This window comes from Petaurus breviceps, unplaced genomic scaffold (genome assembly GCF_028583685.1).
Source record: "Petaurus breviceps papuanus isolate PSGF00001 unplaced genomic scaffold, PetGlider_PUasm1.0 188, whole genome shotgun sequence".
NCBI lineage: Eukaryota > Metazoa > Chordata > Mammalia > Diprotodontia > Petauridae > Petaurus > Petaurus breviceps.
Window position 1 is genome coordinate 9,604,823 of NW_027185804.1, and position 12,995 is coordinate 9,617,817.

The 12,995-nt window shown below is 36.9% G+C and overlaps 1 protein-coding gene across 2 annotated transcripts in view; it reads left to right on the forward strand.

The window, feature by feature from the left end:
* ZDHHC13 (zinc finger DHHC-type palmitoyltransferase 13) overlaps positions 1-12,995 on the forward strand; it is a 61,019-nt gene that overhangs the window by 21,946 nt on the left and 26,078 nt on the right. For both annotated transcript variants that reach the window (XM_069091275.1, XM_069091276.1), the window contains exons 5-8: positions 2,929-3,073; positions 8,043-8,107; positions 11,447-11,609; positions 11,852-11,977. In XM_069091275.1, the coding sequence (XP_068947376.1) occupies positions 2,929-3,073; positions 8,043-8,107; positions 11,447-11,609; positions 11,852-11,977 (499 nt within the window). The remainder of the gene's footprint in view (positions 1-2,928; positions 3,074-8,042; positions 8,108-11,446; positions 11,610-11,851; positions 11,978-12,995) is intronic.

The following is a 12,995-nucleotide window of genomic DNA, read 5'->3' on the forward strand; positions in this document are numbered from 1 at the left end:
TCAAAGAACTTGAAAACATAGGGTTAGAAAGATATAGCAATCTGCATATTTGGAAGGAATGGCTAACATTGGCAAATCAAGGCTCCACATCTTTCTGCAGTGCTATTAGGCCAGTGGTTCATCAACTGTGAGGGCCACAGTTCAGCAGTGTGAGTTTTCAACTCTCTTATGTTAATAGATCTCCTGAACTTCTGCTGTTTGCCTCATTGTGGCATGCAAATGATCCCAGGTTCACCAAGGCCACATGGGCAGAGCATAAGTTCTGACAGGTCTCTTTCCATGGTTAAAAGGCTTTGAGTGTGAATGTGAGACAGAGAGACAGTATGTCTGCCACTCATAAATTTGTTGCTGTCGTTCACTCATTTTTCCCACTCGTGGGTTTTCTTGGCAAAGATGCTGGAGTGGTTTGTCTTTTCCTTCTCTAAATCATTTTACAGATGAGAAAATAGAGGAAGACAGGGCTAAGTGACTTGTCCAGGGTCAAATAGCTAGTAAGTATCTGAGGCAAGGTTTGAATTCAGGAAGATGAATCTTTCTCACTTCAAGCCCAGCACTCTATCCTCTGAGCCACCTAGCTTCCCTGCTCGTGAATTAATCAGGGCTAAGTTCAGAGACCTCATCACTGGACTGGTTACAGGGTAATTAATTTTTTGGTAATGGCAATTCTTAAAGAAAATCTACTGAGTCAGAGTTGCAATTTACATCATTTGAGGGTGTATTGACATAGGTCTTTGAAATTACTGGCCATTGAGCCATTGAAGTACATCAATAGTTACATCTGCCTTCTTTTTAAGTATCTTTCCATTTCTTACAAAAGAGCCTACTTTAATCTTATAAAGCTCCAACCTTGAAATGGAAAGAAATTGTCAAAGAGACTGAGCCAGAAAACAGTAGGAAATGTTAATAACTTTTTTGTGAGTTCCCAGTCAAATATTTAGAAAAATAGCCTAGGCTGATATAATATATGTACATATTCTTGAAAAATAATATGCCTTACAGTGTTGCTGTCTGTTAAATTTAAACATCTTTCTAACTTGGAGCTTAAATAACATTTTTCATTTTGTAAATAGGCATAGTGTTGTATAAGAAGTAACTTCAAAGTTATGATTGTTGGCATAAATTGTTTTCCTGTAGAATCAGGCTCCATACTCCTCTAGGAGGTAGAGGCCAGCATGTTAATTGTATTAAATCATAGAATCACACATTCTCATAGTTAGAAGGGAACTCACGTCATTGAGTAAAACCTATATCCAAATGGAATCCCTCCTTCCTCATCCTCCACATGAAAATATTTACTGATGAGGGAACTCACTGTCTTCTAAGGTGTAATCCATTATGCTTTTAGACAACTGCAAAATTTTTCTGAATATCAAACCAAATTCTCTCTGAAGCTTCTACCTGTTGGTTCTGCTTCTGCCCTCAGGGGCCAGAAAAGGCAAGTTTAATTAAACTTTAACATGACAGCCATTTAAATACTTATAGACAACTCCCATTTTTCCTCCTTAGTCCTCTCATCTTCAGCTTAGATATGCTTATTTCTTCCAACTCATCCTCATAGGGCATGATTTCCAGTTCCCTTGCAGTCCTGATTGCTCTCCTGAACATGCCTAACTTATTTTTGCTTTTCTCAAAATGTGGTGCCCAGAACTGAGCACAACAGTATGGAAGGAACAGGACTATAATTACCCATGAGCCCTAAACTTCTAATAATGTTACATAATATCACCTTAGCTTTATAGGCTGCATTGCTACAGTCTTGACTATTGACCTTGCCGACCACTTAAACTCCCAGATATTCTTTACGCCAACCATTCTCTAGCCGTGATTTCTTTATTCTGTACTTATGTATGTTTTTTTTTTAACATTATATTACATTGATTTTTTTTGAAACCACATGTAACTCAGTGTGTTGGATAAAGCATTGGATTTGGAGTCAGGAAGACCTAGGTTCAGATTCTGCCTCAGACACTTATTAGCTGTATAAATCTGGGCAAGTCATATATGCTCTCTTGTCCTCAGTTTCTTCATCCATAAAATGAGATTAATGATAGCAACTATTCGTAGGGTTGTTTTGAGGATCAAATAGGATGTTGTATGTAAAATGCTTTGTAAACCTTCAAGCACTATATAAATGTTAGCTATTATAATTTCATTTATTAGATCTAGTTAAAAAATTTGAACCCCAATTCTGCCATCCAAAGGGTTAGTGTTTCCTTCTAGTTCCATGTAATTCACAGATTTGATCTGCATACTATATTTATCTTAGTTATTAATTAAAATATTGGACAGCAGAGGACCAAAAACAAATCCCTGGAGTACTCTACTAGAGACCTCTTTCATGGTTCATAGGATCATAGATCTGGAAGTGACCCAAGATACCATCCAGTCCAATCTTTCCTCCAATCCAGGAAACTGAGGCCCACATGGATTAAATGACTTCTTCAAGGTCACACAGATGGCAAATAGCAGTACTGGGGTTTGAAGCCAGGTCATCTGACTCCAGATCCAAGGTTCTTTGAACTTTGATCACTTCCCAGATCGAATCACCTTCAAACCCACATATTCTTCATCTGTCTATGCTGTCCACAAGGATAGCATGAGAGATGTTGGCAAATGCGATGACCAAGAACACATATTGGCAGTCTGCATATATTCATATGGAATGGCTGGCATAGGCAAACTCCACCTCCATCCTCTTTTGTAGCACTGTTGGATCCCCAGTTCATCACCTGCCCATGGATGGGACACACACTCCTAATGGCAAGGAGTCCACAGGAACGGACATAGCTTTTCATGTGTATCTTATCTACCAGGTTGTCTGTTCCTAAATTAATGCTCTTATGGCTCAGATAAGGTGATTCAAGTTAACATCTGCTTTTTTCCTCCATATTTTAAACTCAACAGTATTTCTTCTGTCTTCCTTTACAGACAAGGGCATTTACCTATGGTAATATTGTTAATCCAGTATGGTGCAGATCCCACGCTCATTGATGGAGAAGGATTTAGTGGTATCCATCTGGCAGTACTATTTCAGCATATGCCTGTCATAGCTTATCTCATCTCAAAGGGTCAGGTATGTTTTTGAAATGTTCCTTATGTTTCATCTATTATAAATTGGAAAGATTCCAATTACTAATAAATTATTTAAATAGGATTTAAGGCTTTATCACAAAAGGCCTAATCTCATGCCTCACAGATATCGAGGTAACTCAGAGTTCTAAAAACCGTGGTAACAATTCAAAATTCTGGCAGGTTCTATTAAACTAGAAAAGCTTTGAAAATGATCCCAGTGACAGACTATGTGTGTTCCCTAAGGACCAGTTTAGCCAGATGTGGAAAGGCTTATTACTAGAAGATCACTTATTGGGTGATGCACTTTATGGGCACGGTGATGCCTAAAACAAAAATTCCAAATGGTTCTTGTTCTGATTCCATAAAATGAAGGAAAATAGGTACTAACCATCTTTGTTTAAGAGAATGTATTGGTAGAACGCTAGAGAAATAAAATGTATCTGCTTTAATATTCTTGCTATGTATGTAATTGGTAGATAAAAAGTAGTTATTGCAGATGAAAGGACAGTTCAGTTTCTCATCAGAGGAGTAAGTAATAGGGTTGCCAGGATTGTTTTTAATCATATCCCTAGAAGCAATAGAGCTGTCTGGTCATGCTCCCAAGGAGGAGAAGCAGGTGGACCACCATGAAAATACTTATTGCTTATGGGCCCATACCTCTTGCAGAAGATAAAGTAGAAAAATTTTGTGAAGAATTTGATGAAATCCTCCAAATCGAGTCTGATACATACAATGATTTTAGACGGCATCGGAGTGAAGGTGAGCACAGGAGAGGAAAGATAAAAAGCCTGTGGTCAAGATGAAAAAATCAGAAGATTTGTTTATATGCTACTTAAAAGTTTCTTGCCTGTTTAATGTGAATACTTCTTCAAAGTAATTGTTGGAAGGTGCTGACTATAGTGAACACTGAAAACTATCACAACAATTGAAAAAGGTTATATCTTAAAGGATAGGAAATAACTAGTTACCATAATGAGAGAATCGCCTATTTGTGAGCAGTCAGGTCATTGACAGAACAAAAGTCAAAATCAAGACAGAAATAAAAAATAAAGGATGAAAATGAGAAAGTAATCATGCATGTAGTTACAACAGCAGTAATCTGACCTTTTAAACAAATTTCTGACTATGAAAAATGTGAATATGAGATATAAAAACCTATAAGATTTCTTAGATGAGTTGAAGTGAGTACAAAATAGTTGCCACCACAAGAAGACCAAAAGACCCTGGTAATCACATTTAAAAAAAAATGCCAACACTTTGCCAAGGAAAATATGTAGAGGCCAAGATCAACAGTAGGTTAGCGTAAAAGCTGATTTGCCGTGATGGAGGAAGATGCCAAAACGAGGAACAGTATCGATGCACAAAATAGAGAAAAGCAGTTGAGAGAAAAATAATCCACTGAGAGCTTGATGTGAGACTGCAAAGCCAGATTATCCTGAGATTTTTGCTAAATGAAACTGGAAGGAGGACAAGAGATAGACATGACACGAAGAAGACCATCGAAGACAATAGCAGCTCCACATTTTGGACTATATCACTTCAACAGCCAACTGAAAAAAGTGTTAATGACACAAGATAAAGTTGGAAAAACAAATGAACTTGACCTTGACATAGAGAAGAAATCTGTGCTGGATATGGCACAAGTTTAAAGACATTGGGAATTTGATTTTTAAAGTATCTCAAAGCTGATAATATTCCAAAAGAAAGGAGCATTTGACTTTGTAGAACACAGTGCAACCTGAAAGGCTTTCCTTAGACAAGATGTTTAAACATGTATGTGAAAATTATACATGTCTCTATAACAGATACAATCTCAATGATAACTTTGTTTTATATCTGCTGAGTATCATCATCAAGAAAGGCATAAAACAGGGATTTGGTATAGATCAAGATAGTCTAAATAGAACAAAGATTTCCTTTCAATGGTGATATTTTCCAAGTGTTCTTGTTTGCATCAAGTGCTCTAAGGCCATCTTAATGAGCTCCACTATGGCTCTAAAGATACAGTCCTGGTCATTCATACTGCAAAACGAAAGGGTATGAAAAACACATGATGCACAGGTTATCACATGCAGTTTAAGGGCAGCCCATCTAGTTAAGCCATTATCATCATCATCATTCTTAGACAGATTGATATGAAATCTTAGAGTAGTGCTGCTAATGAGCAGTGAGCTGATTACACCGTTAAATAAGAGGTCAGGCTAAATCACATTTAAGCCTTTCCAAAACTGCTTCTTCTTGCAAAAGCCTATCTTTTTATGACACCAGTATTTTCCCATTGATGCCCTATGGCTGTAAATCATAGAGCACCAAACTCAGAAGAAACAGAATTGTGGGTGACCAATAGGGCAACAGACAAGATGCATGATGCATGTAAGAAGTCTTCCTTATATTGCCAGTAATTATTTATATGTGAGAATTAGTGTGCAAAAGGTCCTCAAGAACATATATGACTAGAGAAGGAGGAGGAATAAGGGATAACCAATGGACAGTCTTTGTGCCTCAGTAGTATCCATGAAACATTTCAGTGTGCGCGTGTGCGCACACACACACACACACACACACACACACACGTACTCCAGTATGTTGAGTGGCCACCTCAGAGAGGATTTACCAGGAATCATGAACAAGAATCTCTCAAGCTAATATTCCATTGATGGATTGTGATCTAAGTGATAGAAAAAGTACATGCTTTGATGAGGCAAAGAATCCATTGAAGCATGGAAGTTTTCAATGAACCTTAAAATAACTAATATTATTTAGCACACTTAGCACAGGTATCGAGCACCATACCTCCATCTACTTTATTCAGGCAAAAAGTAAATTCCATTTGGCTCTACAGCACTTAACTAGATGTAAGCCTATGATAGTTTTCCATGTGAACCCAACAATTTACATTGTATCTTTAAAACATATCTTCAAATCCTGGGTTTTTCTTTCACTGACATGTAAAAAATGTTAGTACAGCCCTTAATTAACCCGTCACCTGTGTAGCAGATAAAAGACCAATTTGAATTCACATTTCTCACATGTATTCAAAAATTATTCTGTAAAAAATGACTTGCCCAATGAGGCATCCATTTGGCTCAATATGATAGTTTAAATTATAGGATACTGGAAGTGGAGGGATTTACTGTCAACTATATTTGCCCAAGGTATGCTTTCTGATGGAAAAACAGTTTATATACCAGTAGACTTCCATTGAAAACATATCTGCACGAATGCTATCAGATGATTGCAGTTGGTTTAAACAAGCACTTTCCATCAGTCTGAACTAATTGAAGTAGAATAATTATAACCTCTTGAGTCATAAATTAGGAAGGAGTAGGAGTAAGACATTCTTCCATATCCTTCCCTTTGGTTGTCTTCATATAAGGTGTCTCAGAAGACTTAGTGCAGTTTTAAACTATTGAAGCTCGGGATTTTCGGACACCCTACATATCACAATACTTCAAGGTGCTTATAGCCTTTATCAGTTCAAGGCAGTATTTGCAGTCTCTGTTGTACATGATTGTATACAGCATATTTCTAAGAGGCCATCATACATCTTCGAAGTACTGAAATTTATTTGAAAAATTCCTTTCCTGAACAGGTACTTCCTCTTTAACACTCTCCATAAATGGTCCTTCAACCTCTGTCTGAAGACCTCATATGAGGGACAACCCAGTACATATTATGAACCTTTTAATCGATTTGGGCACATTACTGATGGAACTACCATTGTAAAACTATAATCCAGAGCAGGGGTGGGGAACCTGAGGCCACATGTGGCCCTCTAGGTCCTCAAGTGCAGTCCTTTGACTGAATCCAAACTTCACAGAACAAATGCTTTTATTAAGGGACCACATGTGGCAACGTGTGACCGCGAGGCCACAGGTTCCCCACCCTGATCCAGGGTACAGAAACAAAGTTTTGATGACTGCATTTTCTAGTTCTTATTTATTATAAAAATTATTTGCTGATTGCAAAGAGTGACGTCATTTTCCTCTTTTTCAGATTTCTTCCTTTCTCATTTTCACAAAGTATTGAATCATACATGGTTTCCTTTTAAAATATTAGTTAAAAAAGCCATTTCCAGCCTATGGAATATGAAACATAAGATTAATTGAAATGCTATTTGAACTGTCTTCACAACTATGTTGCTGGATAGTGTGATACAAAGTATTTATGTTGACAAAAGAAAGGGAATTCTAACTACATATTTGCATGTTATATTTGAAAAGTTTCTCCACTAAAATCCTCCTCTGATGCTTCATCATGACATAAAAGGGATCCTGGATTCTTGAAAACTAGTGCAAACAGTTTGAAAACAGAGTGCAAGTTCTGCCAGTTTGTTAAGCTGTAAAGGTTTTGTGTTTAACTCCAGTGCTGGACTGTTTGTAATTTAAGGATTTTCCAGGCCTCCTGGGATGACTCTCTAACCTTACAGAGGGGAATAAAGGAATAAATGAATGAATGAATGAAAAAGTGTTTCTTACGTGCCAACCACTGTGCTAAATACTGAAGATAAAATACAAAAGCAAGGACAATCCCTGTCCTCAAGGAGCGTATAGTCTGATAGAGTAAGGTAACACATGTAAAGGAGTGCCTACCAGGAAGGGATATTTTGGTTTGAAGAATTACAGGGCAAATGATTATAGAGAAATGAAGTGAAGTGTAGCTGTAACCCAAGCCTGGATATAGTAGGTAATCAAGGCAACCACCAGTCAGGACACTGGAGCCTCACAGTGGGAGTTCCAAGCATTAAAGGGTTAAGTCCTCCAGGACTTGATTTCTGGTACGGGTAGCTTGGAGTCTAGTGAAGAGATGGCCTGGGTATGGAGTTGGACACTGGGTGATGCCTGAGCAACTTGCAGGGCTTAAAGGAGCTAGGCTTTGTATTCATGATTGAGTGGGGCTATACAACCTTGAAATTTTTAAGTATATTTGAAAAGTGATGTTGAATAGCTCTTCTCTTCTTTTTGAAATAGAATATAGACACAACAGACTTAAATGGGCAAACACCACTCATGCTGTCAGCTTACAAAGTACTTGGGTAAGTAACCAACTTTATTGAGTTATGTTCAGTCGAATTCTCGATTTTTTTGCATACATGTATTTCATGAGGTCTGTGTAACTTTGAAATTTGAAGATGTCCTCTTAATAAAAGGATCACATTAGAACTCTGACTAGACCTTTTGATGTAGCTGCATTTGGAACACCACTGAAACGTTTTCTGAAAACATTAACTCGTTATGATGAAAAGTCTAATTTAATGATGATTAAAACATTCAAATAGGTTATATATTCAGTGGTACAGGCTCATTAACTTGACTTGTGTTTCCTAGTTTAGGGATGTGGGGATGTTTTGTTTGTGTTTTTAATGGCTACAGCCTGAAATCTAAATGATAAAAAGCAGCTCTGCAAAAAAAAGATATCAACCCCATAAATATTTTCTTTGAAGTCTCTCTTGAATGTATTGTGGATACTGCATTAATATTAACTACCATTGATTTGGGAAAAAATCCCTTTTTATATACAATTCCATGAGAAACTTAAAACTTAAACTCTTTTATATTTGTCATCACAAATATGTAGGATTAATAACCATGTGATTGCTCGTGTTTTCTTTGTGCAAAAGCTCCATTTCTTACTCTTAGTGTTTTCCAACAGTCTGTCATTCCATGGATCTACTCTCAGCTATTACTGATGTTCTAGAAACTAAATTAGAGACAAGACAAGCCTAACTTCTCTTATAATGCCACTCATTTCATTTTTTTTTATTTTATTGCTGCCCTTTAAAAAATATCACCATAATATTGACACTTCACCACCCCTTACTTGAGCCCTCTCTTGTATCAAAGAAAATTAGTTTAGCAAAGCTAGGGACCTTGGTCTGACAACCATATCCCACATCCATAGTGCCTCACCTGGTTCCCACGAAGGGGGAAAGTGTTTCCTCATCTGTTCTCCAAGGCCAAGATTTGCTCACCATGTTAATGCCATCCACTTTACTTTACTTTTTACATTTTATTGTTTTTTTTTTAATACCACTTTTCATTTCCCAAAATATTCTTCCCCACCTCTTAGAAAGACATTTCTTATGAAAAAGGATATAAGTGAAAAATTGCCTGTATGTTACCAAGCACAGCATTGTTTATAGTGCTCTACAATCTCAGGCTCCAAGCTTTATAAATAAGAGAGGGAAGTAATGCCGTTAATTTTAAATACTAAATATTTGTTGTTTTTGTCTTCTCTTTCTTTGTTTACCAGTTTCCATGAAGCATAGTATCAATGCCATTATTTCCCTAAAAACAAAAAAAAAGACTTATTTCAGTATTAGGCTCTCTGGGACATCCATAGGAGAAAGGAACAAATTGATGATAAGTGTAAAAATACTTGGTTTTCTAATCTATAAAATGAGGATGTTGAATTAGAGGATGTATAAGGTTCTCTCCAGTTTTGTGTTTATTCCATTTAATTCTGGTCTATCAGCTTAATATAGATTGAGATTGAGAGCTTTGAAGGAAGAGCTCTTCATTTGTCTGTTCTATTTAAAGTAGGCTAAATGTGAACTATTATTGTCAGATTTAAGGGAAGTCATAGGAATTTCACTTTACCACAAAATTAATTTTTTTTGCTTTTTTTTGGAGGGGGGGGGAGGCAATTGGGGTTAAGTGACTTGCCCAAGGTCACACGGCTAGTGATTGTTAAGTGTCTGAGGTCAGATTTGAACTCAGGTCCTCCTGCCTCTAGGGACAGTATTCTATTCAATGTGCCACCTAGCAGCCCCTAAAATTAATATTTTTTTACATTTAGGGCAGGCTATGGATTCTGGAAAAGCAATGGAGATAATGATATTTACCCTTCAAAGTTAAAATAATGCTTAAGCTCTGCCACATGACCTTCTACAAAGACGAAATTTGAAATCATATCTCATACAACACTACTTTCCCATAATCTTTAGAAAAATTCCTTTCCTATAATACATATTTAATAAATATTTCTTGATTTGAATTTTGCAAATTTCATTAGGCGAATTCATGAATTTACACTAACATATAACTCCTCTGTTTTATTCTTTCTGTATTGTTCACTCTTATTTAGTATATCTTTTCTCCTATTTATCTCCTATCTTTTCTCATTTCCCCAGCTAAACAGTAAGCTCCTTAATGGCAAAGACTGTGTCCTATTCATGCATTAATTAATTCAAAAATTAATTTATTTTATTTTTAAATATAAATAAATAATTTAAATATAAATAATATAAATAAAAATAATTTTTGTTTATAAGTAACTGTAAGTATTAATATATGTAGAAGCAATGTGGCATAAAAGATACAGGAGGCAGCTAGGTGGTGCCACAGTTCAGAAAGTGCTGGGCCTGGAGTGGAATCAGGAAGACTTGAATCCAAATACAGCCTCAGATATTTACTAAGAAAGAGGCCACTATCTGCCTCATTTCTTACCCAGTCTTAATCACTGAATGGGCATTGCCTTAGTCAGATTGAGACCTGTTCAAGACCTAAGCTTAAAAAGGCTGTACATACATACACATACAGAGGAGATGAGATTCCATCTGTAAAGGGAACCTTCTCTACCAACCTAGATCTATTCATAGAGAAAGTCCTAGGGAGTTGCCTGAGGCTTCATCCAGGGCCATTTCCAGTTATCCTGATCTCTATCTTGCCACTGGACCCAGATGGCTGTGGAGGAGAAAGTGAGGCTGGGATTCTGCATGGCCCTGCCTCACTTAAATCCAATTCCCTTACGAGTCATGGCATCACCTTCCTGATGTCATAGTCTTCTTCAGAGGACAAACAACAATAGCAACAACAGGCATTTACTAGCCATGTGACCCCATACAAGTCACTGAACTTCCGTCTGCCTCAGTTTCCTCAGCTGTAAAATGGGGATAGTAATGGTACCTACCTCCCAGGATTGTTGGAAGGATCAAATGAGATGATAATAGTAAAGGGCTAAGCACAGTCTCCAGGCTCATGGTAGGTGCTATCTAATTGCTAGCTCTGATGATGACAATGACTGGGTTTAGAGTTAGGAAGCTCTGGGTTCAGATCTCACCCATGACACTATGACTCTGAGTGAGTCCACTTAGCATCTCTGTGCCTCAGGCAGCTCCCTAGGACTTTCTATATGAATAGATCTAGGTTGGTAGAGAAGGTTCCCTTTACAGATGGAATCTCATCTCCTCTGTATGTATGTATATTTATAAATAGATACCATTGGAGTATAAATTCCACACCACCTAGCACAGGATGTTGTAGGTGCCTGATAAATACTTAACTGTGTATTAGTGGGAAAAATGTAAGTAATTCCCCAGTGTAAGTTATCTTCTGCTAAATACATTGTGGTACTTATCTTTTTTCATACACAGACCAGAACCCACTGGATTTCTTTTAAAGTTTAATCCTTCTATCAATGTAGTAGATAAAGTTCACCAAAACACTCCACTACACTGGGCAATTGCAGCAGGAAATGTTAGTGCCGTTGACAAACTTTTACAAGCTGGCTCAAGTCTGGATATCAGAAATATCAAGGTAAGAGTAAGTGTTTATCTCCCATTAATTGTATCTTTGGCTAGAAAAGTGACAAATCAGTAGGGATGTATAACAAGACAGACTTTTGTCTCTATCACAGAATAAATGAGAGTGATGGACAAACATTACATGGTTCCTCCTTTTGAAAAAAAAGAATTTGTGATTATGATGATTCAGAGAAATGCACGGTATACATGATGTTTAAAAATATAACTAGTTTTCCCATTCTCTTTTTTTTTCAGGGAGAAACACCACTTGATTTGGCTCAGAAAAACAGACATCAGCTGATTATCCACATGCTAACAGCAGAAGCTAGAATGAGAGCAAACAAAAACTTAAGACTTTGTAGGTGGCTACAGAAATGTGAGGTATTTCAGAGCCCATTTGTTGAACGTAACAATTGAAGTTTAAGATTATTAGGGAACAAATCCAAGGAGAAATAATGTCAACTCATGTTTTTCTTGGTAATTGTTGGATGTTTGTAGTTTTCCTTGGGAGAATTACCAAGGACTAGCAATTAACATGAAAAACTCGAAGATTACCTGCCATTCAACTTCTGGAGTTGGTTTTTTTTGTGTTCTTATAAATTTTTAAATGAATTTCTGAGCCTTGAAAAAGCCAAGATCTGACTCATTGATTTAAGAGCTTCAGTTTACCATTATCCTGAATGGTTGACAAAATGTAAATTAGAACAGTCAAATTCAAATTATGCTTTCTGTTGAGAACAGATAAAGCACAGTATCCAAAAGCCTCTTTTAAGCTAATATTTTCAAATGAGAGATTTCATCTTCCACATGTAGTCATCTAGTATACAGATAATACCAGTAATTGGCACTTTCCATTTTGTAAGTGGTTCATAATTAGCAAACATGGCATTCTTCTACATTGGGTCATAAGAATATTATGGTTGTGTTACATTCAGATAAACTGAGGCAAAAGAAGATGTGGCCTTTTCTGTGTGAATGGTAGATTTAAAATTAGAGTTTAGAAACCTAGATTTCACCATCATTCCCGTGTTCAGACTATACTGATTATGAACTTTAAAGTACCTGAAAGAACCTTTCTTTTCAACCAGAGCTCGCTCAGTTTGTATTGTAGCATGTATTACAGTTCAAAGAAAAGAATCAAGGTGAAGTGAGTGGAGCTCAGGAAGGCCATGGTTTATGTCTCTGACATATACCAGCTGTGGGACGCTGGTGCAGTTACTTCACCTGTCAGGGAGTACTCCAGGAGCTCTCTGAAACTCTTAAGGCACAGACCAGGTGTCAATCTTCAGAAGAGGGAGTTTCCTCTTGAGATGTTCTTTATAACAATGAAATCACAAGTTTGGGACAAACAAAAAACTTAAGACTTGGAAAGTACTTTAAAGTGAGAGTCAGTGTGGCT